A 19,061-nucleotide genomic window follows, 5' to 3' on the forward strand; every position below is an offset into this window, starting at 1 on the left:
TTGGAGGGTTACCTTAAGAAAATGTTTATTCAACAAGGTTTTATTTTACAGCCCCTTGCATGCATTGCGCCTGTCACTGCCGCAGCGGCATTCTGGTTTGAGGCCCTGGAAGAGGCCATCCAGACAGCTAGCTTAAGCGTTTTAAGCTTGTCAATAATTTCATTCAATGGAGCTAACTCATTTGTTTCTTATGCCATTGTTCATTTAACGGCTAAGAATTCCGGATTCGCCATCCAGGAGCGTAGGGCGCTATGGCTTAAATCCTGGTCAGCTGACGTGACTTCAAAGTCTAAATTACTCAACATTCCTTTCAAGGGGCAGACCTTATTCGGGCCTGGCTTGAAGGAAATTATTGCTGACATTACTGGAGGCAAGGGTCATACCCTTCCTCAGGACAGGGCCAAATCAAAGGCCAAACAGTCTAATTTTCGTACCTTTCGAAATTTCAAGGCAGGAGCAGCATCAACTTCCTCCGCTTCAAAACAAAAGGGAACTGTTGCTCATTCCAGACAGGCCTGGAAACCTAACCAGTCCTGGAACAAGGGCAAGCAGGCCAGAAAGCCTGCTGCTGCCCCCAAGACAGCATGAAGGAAGGCCCCCTATCCGGAAACGGATCTAGTGGGGGGCAGACTTTCTCTCTTCGCCCAGGCGTCTGCAAGAGATGTTCAGGATCCCTGGGCGTTGGAGATCATATCTCAGGGATATCTTCTGGACTTCAAAGCTTCTCCTCCACAAGGGAGATTTCATCTTTCAAGGTTATCAGCAAACCAGATAAAGAAAGAGGCATTCCTAAGCTGTGTGCAAGACCTCCTAGTAATGGGAGTGATCCATCCAGTTCCGTGGACGGAACAAGGACAGGGATTTTATTCAAATCTGTTTGTGGTTCCCAAGAAAGAGGGAACCTTCAGACCAATCTTGGATCTAAAGATCTTAAACAAATTCCTCAGAGTTCCATCATTCAAAATGGAAACTATTCGGACCATCCTACCCATGATCCAAGAGGGTCAGTACATGACCACAGTGGACTTAAAGGATGCCTACCTTCACATACCGATTCACAAAGATCATCATCAGTTCCTAAGGTTTGCCTTTCTAGACAGGCATTACCAATTTGTAGCTCTTCCCTTCGGGTTGGCCACTGCCCCGAGAATTTTTACAAAGGTTCTGGACTCACTTCTGGCGGTTCTAAGATCGCGAGGCATAGCGGTGGCTCCGTATCTAGACGACATCCTGATACAGGCGTCAAGCTTTCAAATTGCCAAGTCTCATACAGAGATAGTTCTGGCATTTCTGAGGTCGCATGGGTGGAAAGTGAACGTGGAAAAGAGTTCTCTATCACCACTCACAAGAGTCTCCTTCCTAGGGACTCTTATAGATTCTGTAGAGATGAAAATTTACCTGACGGAGTCCAGGTTATCAAAACTTCTAAATGCTTGCCGTGTCCTTCATTCCATTCCACGCCCGTCAGTAGCTCAGTGCATGGAAGTAATCGGCTTAATGGTAGCGGCAATGGACATAGTGCCATTTGCGCGCCTGCATCTCAGACCGCTGCAATTATGCATGCTAAGTCAGTGGAATGGGGATTACTCAGATTTGTCCCCTCTACTAAATCTGGATCAAGAGACAAGAGATTCTCTTCTCTGGTGGCTTTCTCGGGTCCATCTGTCCAAGGGTATGACCTTTCGCAGGCCAGATTGGACGATTGTAACAACAGATGCCAGCCTTCTAGGTTGGGGCGCAGTCTGGAACTCCCTGAAGGCTCAGGGATCGTGGATTTAGGAGGAGAAACTCCTCCCAATAAATATTCTGGAGTTAAGAGCAATATTCAATGCTCTTCTAGCTTGGCCTCAGTTAGCAACACTGAGGTTCATCAGATTTCAGTCGGACAACATCACGACTGTGGCTTACATCAACCATCAAGGGGGAACCAGGAGTTCCCTAGCGATGTTAGAAGTCTCAAAGATAATTCGCTGGGCAGAGTCTCACTCTTGCCACCTGTCAGCGATCCACATCCCAGGCGTAGAGAACTGGGAGGCAGATTTTCTAAGTCGTCAGACTTTTCATCCGGGGGAGTGGGAACTCCATCCGGAGGTGTTTGCTCAACTGGTCCATCGTTGGGGCAAACCAGAACTGGATCTCATGGCGTCTCGCCAGAACGCCAAGCTTCCTTGTTACGGATCCAGGTCCAGGGACCCGGGAGCAACGCTGATAGATGCTCTAGCAGCTCCTTGGTTCTTCAACCTGGCCTATGTGTTTCTACCGTTTCCTCTGCTCCCTCGACTGATTGCCAAAATCAAACAGGAGAGAGCATCAGTGATTCTGATAGCGCCTGCGTGGCCACGCAGGACCTGGTATGCAGACCTAGTGGACATGTCATCTCTTCCACCATGGACTCTGCCTCTGAGGCAGGACCTTCTAATACAAGGTCCTTTCAATCATCCAAATCTACTTTCTCTGAGACTGACTGCATGGAGATTGAACGCTTGATTCTATCAAGGCGTGGCTTCTCCGAGTCAGTCATTGATACCTTAATACAGGCTCGGATGCCTGTCACCAGGAAAATCTACCATAAGATATCGCGTAAATATCTTTATTGGTGTGAATCCAACAGTTACTCATGGAGTAAGGTTAAGATTCCTAGGATATTGTCCTTTCTCCAAGAGGGTTTGGACAAAGGCTTATCAGCTAGTTCTTTAAAAGGACAGATCTCTGCTCTGTCTATTCGTTTGCACAAGCGTCTGGCAGAACTTCCAGACGTCCAGGCATTTTGTCAGGCTTTGGTTAGGATTAAGCCTGTGTTTAAAACTGTTGCTCCCCCGTGGAGCTTAAACTTGGTTCTTAAAGTTCTTCAGGGAGTTCCGTTTGAACCCCTTCATTCCATTGATATTAAACTTTTATCTTGGAAAGTTCTTTTTTTGATGGCTATTTCCTCGGCTCGAAGAGTCTCTGAGTTATCTGCCTTACATTGTTATTCTCCTTATCTGATTTTTCATTCAGACAAGGTAGTTTTGCGTACCAAACCTGGGTTTTTACCTAAGGTGGTTTCTAACAGGAATATCAATCAAGAGATTGTTGTTCCATCATTGTGTCCTAATCCTTCTTCAAAGAAGGAACTTCTTTTGCATAATCTGGACGTAGTCCGTGCCTTGAAGTTTTACTTACAGGCTACTAAAGATTTTCGTCAAACATCTGCCCTGTTTGTCGTTTACTCTGGACAGAGGAGAGGTCAAAAGTCTTCGGCAACCTCTCTCTCCTTTTGGCTTCGGAGCATAATACGCTTAGCCTATGAGACTGCTGGACAGCAGCCCCCTGAAAGGATTACAGCTCATTCTACTAGAGCTGTGGCTTCCACCTGGGCCTTTAAAAATGAGGCCTCTGTTGAACAGATTTGCAAGGCTGCGACTTGGTCTTCGCTTCACACCTTTTCAAAATTTTACAAATTTGACACTTTTGCTTCTTCGGAGGCTGTTTTTGGGGGAAAGGTTCTACAGGCAGTGGTTCCTTCCGTTTAAGTTCCTGCCTTGTCCCTCCCATCATCCGTGTACTTTAGCTTTGGTATTGGTATCCCACAAGTAATGGATGATCCGTGGACTGGATACACTTAACAAGAGAAAACATAATTTATGCTTACCTGATAAATTTATTTCTCCTGTAGTGTATCCAGTCCTTTTAAGGCAGGTCTAAATTTTAATTAAACTACAGTCACCCCTGCACCCTATGGTTTCTCCTTTCTCGTCTTGTTTCGGTCGAATGACTGGATATGGCAGTGAGGGGAGGAGCTATATAGCAGCTCTGCTGTGGGTGATCCTCTTGCAACTTCCTGTTGGGAAGGAGAATATCCCACAAGTAATGGATGATCCGTGGACTGGATACACTACAAGAGAAATAAATTTATCAGGTAAGCATAAATTATGTTTTTAGATTTGTATAGGTTGAACTCGATGGACGTCGGTCTTTTTTCAACCTCATCTACTATGTTACTTTGTATTGCCTGATGTTACCATGTTTTTGCCTATGGGAAAGATTTTCATAAGGCTCTCTGTAAATCGGTCACAGGGATTCATTCATCTGCTGCCTCCCTTTATAGATCAACAATATACTCTTGTACCATTACCTCTGCTGATATGTTTCAGTACTGGTTTGGATATCTATAGATATATATATATATATATATAGTGCTTTTTTGTAAAAGGAAAGGTGCTGGTACTCAACAAAAATGATTGATTGATTGATAAATTCTGCTCAGTAACTTTGGGAAAAGCAAAGGGACAACATTACTTACAATGTTTGATGTATTTTGCAGCCCCTCTTATGAAAATTATAGTGTTTACATGATGATTACAAATATTACCGATGAGTACCCCCACAAAAAAGATATATATATATATATATATATATATATATATATATATATATATATATATATATATATATATATATATATATACACGTGTGTTTAGGAATGGGGAAATTTTTTTTTTTTTCTTTTATAATTTATCAAGATTTAAATATGAATTTTCAGTAAATCTAATTGTACTTACAACTTGCTTTGTTTTCGTTAAGCATTTCCCCCTCCCTTACGCAAGCATTGCTGACTGATACAATTATTCCTCCATGATAAGTTACGTAGACAACAATGAGAATCATTTTATAAAAGGAAATAAGTCATTTATTGTTGTGTGTTTAACTGATAAGTAGAGTAGACACAATTAGGCTTATCTTAGTTAACAGGAAGATGTTTGCCTTCTAATCGCTGCGGTTCTTAGCTATTCCCATTCATACGGAAATGGAGTTAGAGACAAGAGCTTCTGTGCGGGCCTAAAGTGACAAAACAAAAGCCGTTTTTGTTACATAAAATAAGTGTCCGATTATTATATCTATGTATATATATATATATATTCCAATTTATTTCTATTATCAAATTTGCTATGTTCTCATGGTATCCATTGTTGAAAAGCATACCTAAGGTAGGCTCAGGAGCAGCAACGCACTACTGCTGATTGGTGGTTGCCATTCGCTCACTCAGTGTTTTCCAAGAGCTTCCATTAACACATATCTTTTCTATTAAAGGGACACTCAAATCAAAATTAAACTTTCATGATTCAGATAGAGAATTCACTTTTAAACAACTTTCCAAATGTACTTCCATTAACAAAATGTGAACAGTCTTTTTATATTTAAACTTTTTGAGTTACCAGCTCCTACTGAGCATGTGCAAGAATTCACAGAATAGGCGTGTATGCATTTGTGATTGGCTAATGTCTGTCACATGGTACATGTAGGCATTTGTGATTGACAGATTGCTGTCACATGGCACAGGGGGAGTGGAAATAGACATTACTTAAAATTGTCAGAAAATAAATCTACTACTCATTTAAAGTTCGGACTAAGTGCTATTGCATTGTCTTGTTATCTTGCATTTGTTGATTATGCAAATCTACTGTGTTGACTGGTCCTTTAACAAAGGATAGAGAATGAAGCAAGTTTGAATTGTAAAGTTGATTAAAACTGTATGCTCTTTCATAAAAGAAAAATGTTGGGTTCCATATCCCTTTAATGGGACAGTAAACACCTTGAGATTTTAATATGCCTATGTATAGTAAAATAGCTCTGCAGCGTGCTTTTATTATAATTTTCTTCATAAATGGAATGAGTCCACAGCTGCATTAATTACTTTTGGGAATTCAGCACCTGGCCACCAGGAGGAGGCAAACACGCCCCAGCCAAAGGCTTAAATACTCCTCCCACTTCACTCATCCCCCAGTCATTCTTTGCCTTTCGTCCCAGGAGGTTAGCAGAGAAGTGTCAGAAGTTTGCAATTAGTCTCTTATGGAGGGTAGTACTCTTCGGCATGGGACTGGAGTTTTAAGTAGTCCTGTCAGCCTTTCAGTGAAAGCATGGATTAAAGTTAGAGTCCGGAGATGCAGGGAGAGTCTTTCTGCAAAACCATCTCAACTCATTTTAACAGCTCCACAAGCTATCGGTGTTGACGAGTTTCGCTTCCTGCTTTTCTCAAGTCCATGGCAGAGGCAATGCTACTGTCTGTTGCACTTGAAGGGCCGTGTTCCTGTTCCAAGGCGTAGATTGCGGTAAGATTGTTTCATTTTTCTTACGTCATGATTGTATTGTATTACAAATGTTTTCCCGAGAGGCTACCACCTTGCGGGACTAACTATAAATCAGGGTCTAAGTGAGGCTTCTTTTGTATCTTGGAATCAAGGGTTAATATCTCCTGAGGCGGGTTATTGAACAGGGTTTTTTTAAAATCATGTTTGTTATGTGATTCGACCTGCTTATGTGTAGTGTTACTTAGGCTCATGGCTTGTGGAACATAACGGCCTTTGGAAGTGTTCTGAATGCCGTATTAGAGTGCTCAATTCCTCGGGATCGGAGAATCAAGGGGCCGCTGTCCTCCGAGTGGTGAGTTCCCTTACACCATCGCTTACTACGCATGCAGGTAACCCAGACTTAGCTTATCCTTCTCCGGAAGGTAGCTTCTTCCTGCCAGGTGTTTCGGCGGGATAATAATTTGGCACTGGCGCATTTGCAACTTCCAGAAGTTGGTCTTAGATACTTTTTGTGTTCCGTTATCCAGGGCTCTTCAGGCATGGGGTGGCCTGTTCACCCCTCTGGGGGATCAACTGTCCCTGAGGCTTCAGGGGGTCACCCGTCAGGGCCAGAGTCGTCTTTCGCTCCGGCGGGCGTATGCTGTGCTTTTCGGTATAGACTGACGCACCTTCGTGTTCTTTTGATGCACGCTTTTGACTTGTTGGAAGATCCCATCCTTAATGGATCTGAGACTTCTCAGCCTGCTTCTTCGAATAGCTTGCAGAATTAGACATAAGTGGATGAAGTAATCTTCTTATAGTCTTGTTATTGAGTACTCTTTCCAGTTTGAGCTTGGTAGAACAGGGTCCCTGTTGGGCCGTTGCTGCGTGTGGGTGTGCGTGTGCGTCTGTTCTTCTTAAGCGATAAACCTGCGGGTTGCCTTATCTTTTATTTTATTTGGAAAGTTCATGTTGGGTTTATATTTCCTTCGGGAAGTTTGTCTGGAATCGATACTCACAATGTTTGATCGCACTGTTACTTCTAAGGAAGTTTGTTATGGATATGTTTAGTCCTATGTGTGTCTGCTGTTTCTCCCTCTCTAGGTTAGTTAGTAGACCTTGAAATGCCCCAGTAGCTATGATTACGGCCCTTGGAGCCGAAACGCGTCAGCAAGCAGTCCTTGGGGTGGAACACACATACCACTCATGAATCTAGGGATTTGCATTGTCATTATTGCAATGATGAGCTTTTAAATGTTTCTTCGAATAAAGCTATCTGAAACTTCATCTGTATCCAGTGCATCCTACTTTTTGTAATTGCTATACCGATTGAAACAATGGATATTGCACGGAAAACAAGAAGGAGACCCCTACAAGCCCACTCACCTCTCACAGTAACAGGTGGACGAGAGTACGAGAGGCAGGATCGGGTGACGTCAGACGCCGAGCGAGATTGAGGCTAGATGGTAACAGAGTGAAGCAGGACGCTTGTAATCCCCGTTCCTAAGACGGCACTTGTGGAGGTTTTTTACCCACAAGGATAAGATACTCTGTGGATATCATACAGACAGGTCGCCCTATGGAGGATCTTTGCTGCTAAGTCCGGTCCATGGTGCGAGGTGAGTGGTGAAGTTACGGACGCTACGAGTCCGGTCACGTACATAAGTTGTTAATAGTGCAGTGGACTTGGGATTGTTACAGGTGCCGATAACGGATTGTATTCTTTACAGCCCACACAACTCATGTCAAGGGAGACATTAGCTGACCTGAGATATCAAAATGTATTTGATAAATATATAGTTTATTTAATGCTACTTGACCATTTCTCTTCCCCCCCCCCCCATCCTATTCCTGGATTTTCACCGCTACTTTTTGACTTCCACAAGTTTTTCTTTCTCTGTCATTGACAAACCTTCCTCCCTTTCTCTTCATATCACACCTTCTCTTCATATCACACCTCATTTTCTCTGCCTTACTCCCTTTGTATTTTCTGTGACGGCCTTTAAAGGGACAGTCTACTCCAGAATTATTAATGTTTAAAAAGATAGATAATCCCTTTATTACCTATTCCCCTGTTTTGCATAACCAACAGTTATATTAATATACTTTTTACCTCTGTGATTACCTTGTATCTAAGGCTTTGCAGACTGCCCCCTTATTTTAGTTCTTTTGACAGACTTGCATTTAGCCAATCAGTGCCCTCTCACTTGTAAATCCACGGGCGTGGTCACATTGTTATCTGTATGGCACACATGAACTTATGCCCTCTAGCTGTGAAAAACTGCCAAATGCATTGAAATAAGGGCGGCCTTCAAGGTTTTAGTAATTAGCCTATGAGTATACCTAGGTTTAGCTATCAACAAAGAATACCAAGAGAACAAAGACAATTTGATGTTAAAATTGCTATCTGAATCATGAACGTTTAATTTTGACTAGACTGTCCCTTTAATCTAACCTTTAATCTTTTTATTAGACAGATCCCTTACCTGTCATATACACTATCGCCTGCTCTTTATATTTGTGGGATAATGTGATAAAATTTCCCCTTTAAAAAAAAAAAAAAGAAGCATTTAAACTTTAGCAGAATGACACAGAAGTAATTAATTTAAACAATCGTCTAAGATCTGGTAATTCTTATTGGAATACACGCTATGGATTACTCACAGAAGCTTCCTGCACCCAATTAGGTTTAGTTTGTTGTCAAGGGGATCTCAGGTTACTGATCATTTTTAGCTTTTCTTCTGGACCTAGACACCATATATTAATAAGCAGCTTGTTAGTAAAGGTGAAAGGACTGTGATAATTAAAGGGGCATACAATGCAAAAGATCATGTTCATTTTGTAATGCTCAACCCCTAACCACTGCAAAAAACATGACTGGTGAGTCAATCAGGAGCAGCAGAAGCACGTTACTGCCGGCAGCAGGCATTCTAAGCGGCATGACTGCTGCAGGGCTTTATATGTGTTTAACCCCTTTGTGCAGGTTAAACACAAATGGGTAAGCATTAGTGCTAACATAAAGGGCCAGATTATAAGTGGAGCGTAAAATATTGCACTCCACTTTGTAATAGTGCTTGCAAATGTGCGCTGGTATTACAGTTAGGTAGAATCCACAAAGAAAAAGTATTCTCTAGCTGTGATCAATAAAAACGACCTTTATTGTGTATACAGGGTCCAAATAAGCAACGTTTTGGGCTGACAAGCTTGAAAAAGGGCTAAGTGTCATGCCGCAACGTTGCTTATTTGGACCCTGTATACACAATAAAGGTTGTTTTTATTGATCACAGCTGGAGAATACTTTTTCTTTGTGGATTCTGCTGGGCATGGTAAGCCTTCTCCGTGTTCTGTGAGTGGTGGGTGCTGTATTTCATTTACCTGTTTAATTACAGTTAGGTGCAATGTGACCTTACGTTTGCATTGCACAGAAGCTTTGCACTCACGAGAACGTGATTCCATAAGCTTCTATGGGAGCCTTTTCAGATACCGTCATACACGGCACAGATCCTAAACGCAGCAGAGGGGTTAAGTCACACAGCGATGGGCAGCAATCTTAAATATATATGCTTATATACATATATCTGTATATACCCATATCAACACATAAATATATATGTATATCAGCATATACATATACATTTACTGTGAACACACAGTTCCCATAGACTGCAATGTAAAGGCACTTTTTAGTGCTTTTTTTTTTTCTAACACCCCACAGCCGTCAACTTTTGCCCCCAATAACTGCCTAGTACAGTTTTTTTTATTTTTTATTAAAAATGCAACTATTTCTTATTTTTAAAAAAAGCACTAGACATTGTATTTTTGGGCCAATTAGGCAGATTAAAAAAAATAACCAGAGTTCTGACCTCTGGATAATTTTCTAAGCGCCATTTGCTACCACAAGCTCGCAGTAGCAATAACCTGCCACTTTCAATGTCTTGTTATTTATTGCGCGCCCGCAAACGGGCGAATTTACTGGCGCACGATAAATTAGCGCTTCACTTGTAATCTAGGCCAAAATGTTGTAGCAAATAAGAGCATTTTCTTTTTACACCATTTGTATGTTCTTTACGTATCCCTAGTAAGGCTAAAACCAGTAGCTAAAAGGAAAGTAAGCACCTTGTAATTGCAAGACATTTGTATTGGGTTATTACCTGTATAGAAAAAACTGCCAAGTCTAAATGTTTTTTAAAAGAAATTATTTTTCAATAGCCAAACCCCCACCCATCAATTTACCTTATTTGAAGGAGCCAATCTGGACTTTTATCTTCAGACAACAAGATGAGCCACTGTCATAATGTTATTATTCAATTCATTGTTTTGCAGTTGTCATCAGTTAAAGCCATGTATGGAAAGATATGTATCAGAGTTAGCCTATATATGTTTGTGGTGTGCATTTCAAGTTCTGAGAATAAGAAAAAGCTAAATTACACAAAAAGGGGCAAAATAAATCATGCAAATAAAATGCAAAGCGGTTTCATTAGGTATAATTAAACATTTTTTAAAACAAATATCAAGGTATTTAATTTCTCTTTAAGAACTGTTTAACTTGTCTGATTTGCTCAATTCTTACATATATGTGCATTTTAGGATAATGTTATGGGTAATGACAACATGTTTGAAGCTCCTACACGTGTCAGCTTCTGCTTTAAGGCCATTCAATGTGTTTACTACTATTTCATAGCATATTCTCACATTGCTTCTAACCGTTTCTCACCTTTTTTTTTTTTCTTTTTTTTTCTTTTTTTTTTTAAATAAAACCTCTTGTGTTAGCATTTCTCTTTAAAATGTGTTTCCTTCTGATATCGTTTAACAGGTTACAGTCGAATGAAAACATTATGGGTTAATTTCAGGGGTGAACTACAAGTGTCTCAGAGGTTTCTATTGAGACCGGGCCCCATCTGGCACTGAAGCCATTAGTGATGTCGTTTCAAGAGGGCCTGGACTCTAGTAGTCATGTCTGGCCCATTTCTGTGCATCTGTTGTATAAATACCTCACAGTTAATGCAGAGTGTATGGGTTTGCCTTTACAATATGGTGGCAAGGCTTACAAGATGGCCGCCACAGTGTGGCTGTGCAGAAAAGCTTGTACATAAAGGCTGTGTAAGAGCAATTCCTCTTGCACAGACTAACCAAAATGGAAGCATTTTCAGCAGCAGAAGAACTCTTCTTTTTAGGTTTGAACAGACATAAAACCCAAATATTTTCTTTCATGAATCAGAACATATGATTATAAATAACTTTCCAATGTTCTTCTATTATCTAATTTTTGTTCTTTGCTATCTTTTTTTGAAAAGGATACCGAGGTAGGGTCAGGAGATGCTGATTGGTGGTTGTACATATATGCCAATGTATTTAACTAGTTCGCAGTAGGGCATTGCTTCTTCAACAAAGGATACCAAGAGAATTAAGTAAATTGGAAAGTTGTTTAGAATTCTGTTCTCTGTCTTAATAATTAAAGACAAATTTTGGGTTTCATGACCCTTTAATAAAACACACATAGCTAATTATTATTATTATTTTGTAAAATTGAAAATTAAGCAGAACAAGAGATTATGATCAATTTAGGAATTTTTTTTCTAAATGTGCCGCTGTATGCAAATGATAACAGATACTTGGAGAAAGTAATGGAAAGGAAATAAACAGAATTTCACATTACCTGCCTATAAACATATAGTTATGTAGGGGTCTAGTTTTCCATATGCCAAGAAGGCCTGGGCCTAGGGCAAGAAAATGTAGGGGATGGCAAAGGTTAAGAGGTGTTTCTATGGCAAGACAACCTTCCTTTTCTATGTTCTCCAAATGTTTTATTTATTAATTCTATTACAAATGAATTATTCTTTCTCTAGTGACCTCTCCATATGTTCCTGGCCTAAAACTGTGGTTTTAGAAATCAGCCTATAGCATCACAAAAACTTAACATACCACTGAGCCTAAGGTCGAAATACGTTTGTGTGTTTTAGTTAGATTGCACTGATTAATGAGGTAAAGTCACTTAGTTTTATTTGCCATCAGTAATGTTTCTTTTTAGCGTCAGATACATAATTTACTACAGTAGGTGGGTGAAATGGTTGTTTTTGATATCAGTTTTATGTTTAGTTTAATGAATAAAAAGGAGAAATAAGCTCCCAACACTGTGGGGAAAAAAGTGCTAAAAAGTACACAACATCGTCTTCAGAGACTCTATTATTTATTTAAACGCCACTGTACGTTTTTGCATCAGAATGCTCCCTGCTTTCCGGAATGACAGACTTAATAGAGGCTTGGCAGAATCTATTAAACGCCGCCATGCTCCTTTTATCTTTAATGTAGAGACGAAACTTAACTCTAAAAGTCTCTCCTAAAAAGCTGTAAATGATAGGATTCAGGCAGCTGTTGGAGAATGCCGCTAAGTTTACAATATGTCCTGCTAACGGGTGATTGTGTCTAAAAGATTGATTGCTTGGTTGCTCATGGTTGTATTCCTGTAGCAGACCAATGCTAATAAAGACATTTTCGGGGAGCCAACATATGAAGAAGACCAGGACTACGACGACAATCATTAGTAGAGCCTTTTGTCGCCGAGGTCGGAGACGCCTGTGTTTGTGTGCTCTAATTAAGACACGAATAATTAAAGAATAGCATAGTCCAATAATTGCAAATGGAATGAGAAAGCCTAAGGTTATTTCCAGCCATTGAATTTCTTTCACATCTGCAAAGCAGAAATGGCCTTCTTGCGTATGCTGCACCTGAACAACGGTGAAAGGTACCAGAGTGGCAGATATGGAAGCCATCCAGATAAGTCCACAGCTTATCCTTGCGTGTTCTTTTGTTCGAAATATATTAGACTTCATTGTTTTGGCCAGAGCAATGTATCTGTCAAAACTCATCCACGTGAGAAAGAAAATACTACTATACATGTTAATCTGAAGAAAGAGCGACATAAAGGTGCAAATGATGGCAATGTCATAGTATTTGTCATTAAGATTGAATACTTCTATAAGGGAATCTGCAACCAAAATGAGATCCGCCGCAGCCAGGTTGATAAAGTATAAATCTGGAATGGTCATCTTTTCTCGGAAGCTTATATTAACAACCAAGATCATTATGTTTCCGAGAAATCCAATTGGGAAAAGCAGTATAGTATAGAGGCACGATAACACCAGGCCTATAATGTAATGTTGGTTAATGTCTAAAATTGCTTCCCCAAAGCTACTTCCATTGCACACATTGGAGCCATTCCATCCTAGAGTTGACATGTTGCAAACTAGTAATGGCGGCCTTGTGCTGTATATATCCATAGTGAGAGTACGAAAATGAGGCATGTAGACTTTCAATCAGGAACAAATTATGTATAATTGGAGTAAAATATCTCAAGTCAGTGATTCTGAATGCAGATTACAAACTGAAGTATTTGAGCTTTGGAATCCATGGGAAGTCTCATTGAGTTTCTTGCTTGATTGCATTTCCTTTCGTTGAGAACTGTATCATTTAACATGTTGTTTTTTGGATCTCGTCTTCCTACATCCTTCTGTTTAATACTGGGAAGAAGAAAACATTTGATTAGTCTTGATTAATTTATATTTCTTTTTTTAATAAACAAAAATGTCAATGTTAAATACAGAGTTAATATTTAATCTGTAAACTTGAGCAAACTGACAAATTTTATGTATGCTTTATAATCAAATCAGCAGAATTTCCAAAGAGGTAATAAAGTGCCACTTGTCGTCTCATTTTGTTTTAAGTTGTAAATGGTGTTTATGTATTCCAAACATGCCACAGTTCTCTAGCCTTAATAATTAAGGACTAAACCCACTTTTTTCTTTCATGATACAGACAGAGCAGGCAATTTTAAGTAGCTTTCTAATTTACTCCTATCATCAATTTTTTATTGTTCTCTTGCAATATTTATTTAAGAAGCAGTAATTTAAAGCTTAGGAGCCCGGCCCATTTTAGGTGTAGAATCCTGGATAGCGCTTGCTTATTCGTGGCTACATTTAGCAAACCAATAAGCAAGCATAACCCAGGGTTTGAACCAAAAATGAGCCTGCTCTTTAAAATAAAGATAACAAGAGAACGAAGAAAAAATGATAATAAGAGTAAACTAGAAAGTAGCTTAAAATTGCATGCTCTATCTAAATCATGAAATAACATTTTTGGGGGTTAGCGTCCCTTTAACCCCTTAGAGACCAGACCATTTTTCAATTTTCTTACCCTTAAGGACCAGGGCTATTTTTACATTTTTTTTTTCTTTTCATTTTTGCTGTGTTTGTGTTTAGCTGTAATTTTCCTCTTATTTATTTACTGTACCCACACATATTATATACCGTTTCTTTCATGTAATTGGCAAGAGTCCATGAGCTAGTGACGTATGGGATATGCATTCCTACCAGGAGGGGCAAAGTTTCCCAAACCTCAAAATGCCTATAAATACACCCCCCACCACACCCACAATTCAGTTTTACAAACTTTGCCTCCTATGGAGGTGGTGAAGTAAGTTTGTGCTAGATTTCTACGTTGATATGCGCTTCGCAGCAGGCTGAAGCCCGGTTTTCCTCTCAGAGTGCAGTGAATGTCAGAGGGATGTGAAGAGAGTGTTGCCTATTTGAATACCATGGTCTTCCTCTAGGGGATCTATTTCATAGGTTGTCTTTTATCGGTCGTAGAGATTTCTTCTCCTACCTCCCTTTTCAGATCGACGATATACTCTTATATACCATTACCTTTACTGATTCTCTTTTCAGTACTGGTTTGGCTATCTGCTATATGTAGATGAGTGTCTTAGGGTAAGTAAGTCTTATTTCTATTCATGACACTCAAAGCTATGGTTGGGCACTTTATATGTAAAGTTCTAAATATATGTGTTAAACTTATATTTGCCATGATTCAGGATAATCAGTATTCCTTCTTTCAGACTGTCAGTTTTATTTTTTGGGAAAATGCATATGAATTATATTTTTTCTTACCGTAAAAAATTCAATTTTCAATTGACTTTTTTTCTAAATTGCGGGCTGTTAGGCTCTCGGGTGCAGAAAATGCTTCTATTTATTGCATCATTCTTGGCGCAAGACTTTTTTGGCGCAAAATTTTGTCATTTCCGGCGTCATAGTTGGTGCCGGAAGTTTTCACGTGATTGCGTCATTTTTGACGTATGTGTGTTGTGGACGTTCTTTTGGCGGCAAAAAATATGGGCGTCATTCTTGGCGCAAAAAAATGTGGGCGTCATACTTGGCGCCAGTTTTTTTCACATTATTTCAGTCTCACTTTTTAGTTGCTTCTGGTTTCTAGAGGCTTGTTTTGTTTTGAATTTTTTCCCATTCCTGAAACTGCCATTTAAGGAATTTGATAATTTTGCTTTATATGTTGTTTTTTTCTATTACATATTGCAAGATGTCACTACCTGACCGTGGATCAGAATCTACTTCTGGAAAGACGCTGCCTGATGTCGGTTCTACCAAAGCTAAGTGCATTTGTTGTAAACTTTTGGTAACTGTTCCTCCGGCTGTAGTTTGTGTTAGTTGTCATGATAAACTATCAAACGCTGATAATATTTCCATTAGTAATAATCCATTACCTGTTGTTGTTCCTTCAACATCTAATGTTCAGGATGTTCCTGTTAATGTAAAAGAATTTGTTTCTAATTCTATTCGAAAGGCTCTGTCTGTTATTCCTCCTTCTAGTAAACGTAAGAGGTCTTTTAAAACTTCTCATATTTCAGATGAATTTTTAAATGACCGCCATCATTCTGACTTATCTATTTCTGATGAGGATCTATCTGGTTCAGAAGATTCTGCCTCAGATATTGACACTGATAAATATTCATATTTGTTTAAGATGGAGTTTATTCGTTCTTTACTTAAAGAAGTGTTGATTGCTTTAGATATGGAGGAGTCTAGTCCTCTTGATATTAAAACTAATAAGCGTTTAAATTCAGTTTTTAAACCACATGTATTTAATCCAGAAGTTTTTTCCAGTTCCTGATGTTATTTCAGAAGTAATTTCTAGGGAATGGAATAGTCTGGGTACTTCATTTACTCCTTCTCCAAGGTTTAAGAAATTTGTACCCTTTGCCATCTGATAGATTATGGGGCTATCTCTACTCTTGCTAAACGTACTACTATTCCTACGGCAGATAGTACTTCTTTTAAAGATCCTTTAGATAGGAAGCTTGAATCCTTTCTAAGGAAGGCTTATTTATGTTCAGGTAATCTTCTTAGACCTACTATTTCTTTGGCTGATGTTGCTGCATCTTCCACTTTCTGGTTGGAGGCTTTAGCGCAACAAGTGTCAGACCATAATGCTTATAGCATTGTTAAACTTCTTCAACATGCTAATAACTTTGTTTGTAATGCCATTTTCGATATCATTAGAATTGATGTCAGGTATATGTCTTTAGCTATTTTAGCCAGAAGAGCTTTATGGCTTAAGTCTTGGAATGCAGATATGACTTTAAAGTCAACGTTGCTTTCTCTTTCTTTCCAAAGTAATAAATTATTTGGTTCTCAGTAAGATTCAATAATTTCAACTGTTACTGGGGGGAAGGGAGCCTTTTTGCCTCAGGACAAAAAATCTAAAGGTAAATATAGGGCTGCTAATCGTTTTTGTTCCTTTCGTCAGAATAAGGAACAAAAGCCTGACCCTTCCCCTAAAGGAACAGTTTCCGTTTGGAAACCTTCTCCAGTCTGGAATAAATCCAAGCCTTTTAGAAAGTCAAAACCAGCTCCCAAATCCACATGAAGGTGCGGCCCTCATTCCAGCACAGCTGGTAGGGGGCAGGTTACGATTTTTCAAAGATGTTTGGATCAATTCGATTCAAAATCATTGGATTCGGAACATTGTTTCACAAGGGTACAGAATAGGTTTCAAGGTAAGACCGCCTGTGAGAAGATTTTTTCTCTCAAGCATTCCAGTAAACCCAGTAAAGGCTCAAGCGTTTCTGAAATGTGTTTCAGACCTGGAGTTAGCTGGGGTAATTGTGCCAGTTCCAGTTCTGGAACAGGGCCTGGGGTTTTATTCAAATCTGTTCATTGTACCAAAGAAAGAGAATTCTTTCAGACCAGTTCTGGATCTAAAAATATTGAATCGTTATGTAAGGATACCAACATTCAAAATGGTGACTATAAGGACTATTCTGCCTTTTGTTCAGCAAGGGCATTATATGTCCACAATAGACTTACAGGATGCATATCTTGATATTCCAATTCACCCGGACTACTATCAGTTCCTGAGATTCTCTTTTCTAGACAAGCATTACCAGTTTGTTGCTCTTCCTTTTGGCCTAGCAACAGCTCCTAGGATCTTTTCAAAGGTTCTCGGTGCTTTTCTCTCTGTAATCAGGGATCAGGGTTTTGCGGTATTTCCTTATTTGGACGATATCTTGGTACTTGCTCAGTCTTTACATTCTGCAGAATCTCACACGAATCAACTTGTGTTGTTTCTTCAAAGATATGGTTGGAGGATCAATTTACCAAAGAGTTCCTTGATTCCTCAGACAAAGGTAACCTTTTTGGGTTTCCAAATAGATTCAGTGTCCATGACTTTGTCTCTAACAGAAAAGAGATGTCTGAAATTGGTTTCAGCTTGTCGAAACCTTCAGTCTCAATCATTCCCTTCGGTAGCTTTGTGCATGGAAATTCTAGGTCTCATGACTGCTGCATCGGACGCGATCCCTTTTGCTCGTTTTCACATGAGACCTCTCCAGCTTTGTATGCTGAACCAATGGTGCAGGGATTATACAAATATATTACAATTAATATCCTTAAATTCCAATTGTTCGATCTTCTCTGACTTGGTGGTTGGATCACCATCGTTTAGTTCAACGGGCCTCTTTTGTTCGTCCAACCTGGACTGTGATCTCAACAGATTCAGGTTGGGGAGCTGTATGGGGATCTCTGACAGCGCAGGGGGTTTGGGAATCTCAGGAGGCGAGATTACCAATCAACATTTTGGAACTCTGTGCGATTTTCAGAGCTCTTCAGATCTGGCCTCTTCTGAAGAGAGAATCGTTTATTTGTTTTCAGACAGACAATGTCACAACCGTGGCATATGTCAATCATCAAGGGGGGACTCACAGTCCTCTGGCTATGAAAGAAGTATCTCGGATACTTGTATGGGCGGAATCCAGCTCCTGTCTAATTTCTGCAGTTCACATCCCAGGTATAGACAATTGGGAAGCGGATTATCTCAGTCGCCAGATGTTACATCCGGGCGAATGGTCTCTTCACCCAGAGGTATTTCTTCAGATTGTTCAAATCTGGGGACTTCCAGAGATAGATCTGATGGCCTCTCATCTAAACAAGAAACTTCCCAGGTATCTGTCCAGATCCAGGGATCCTCAGGCGGAAGCGGTGGATGCGTTGTCACTTCCTTGGAATTATCAACCTGCTTATATCTTTCCGCCTCTAGTTCTTCTTCCAAAAGTGATTTCCAAAATCCTAATGGAACATTCGTTTGTACTGCTGGTGGCTCCAGCATGGCCACATAGGTTTTGGTATGCGGATCTCGTTCGGATGGCCAGTTGCCAACCTTGGACACTTCCGTTAAGGCCAGACCTTCTATCTGAAGGCCCATTTTTCCATCAGGATCTCAAATCATTAAATTTGAAGGTATGGAAATTGAACGCTTAATACTTAGTCATAGAGGTTTCTCTAACTCAGTGATTAATACTATATTACAGGCTCGTAAATCTGTGTCTAGGAAGATCTATTACTGAGTCTGGAAGACTTACATTTCTTGGTGTTCTTCACATAAATTCTCTTGGCATTCTTTTAGAATTCCTAGAATTTTACAGTTTCTTCAGGATGGTTTGGAAAAAGGTTTGTCCGCAAGTTCCTTGAAAGGACAAATCTCTGCTCTTTCTGTACTTTTTCACAGAAAGATTGCTAATCATCCCGATATTCATTGTTTTGTACAGGCTTTGGTTCGTATTAAGCCTGTCATTTAGTCAGTTTCTCCTCCTTGGAGTCTTAATTTGGTTCTGAGGGCTTTACAGGCTCCTCCATTTGAACCTATGCATTCTCTGGATATTAAATTACTTTC

The 19,061-nt window shown here is 39.8% G+C and overlaps 2 protein-coding genes across 2 annotated transcripts in view; one reads left to right on the forward strand and one right to left on the reverse strand.

Moving 5' to 3' along the window:
- C11H7orf50 (chromosome 11 C7orf50 homolog) overlaps positions 1–19,061 on the forward strand; it is a 1,120,174-nt gene that overhangs the window by 212,641 nt on the left and 888,472 nt on the right. The window lies entirely within an intron of this gene.
- Positions 12,239–19,061, reverse strand: part of GPER1 (G protein-coupled estrogen receptor 1) — a 42,929-nt gene continuing 36,106 nt past the window's right edge. The window contains exon 2 of the mRNA XM_053694434.1: positions 12,239–13,564. Coding sequence (XP_053550409.1) covers positions 12,239–13,348 — 1,110 coding nt within the window. The 5' untranslated portion in view covers positions 13,349–13,564. The remainder of the gene's footprint in view (positions 13,565–19,061) is intronic.

Source organism: Bombina bombina, chromosome 11 (genome assembly GCF_027579735.1).
Source record: "Bombina bombina isolate aBomBom1 chromosome 11, aBomBom1.pri, whole genome shotgun sequence".
Classification (NCBI taxonomy): domain Eukaryota; kingdom Metazoa; phylum Chordata; class Amphibia; order Anura; family Bombinatoridae; genus Bombina; species Bombina bombina.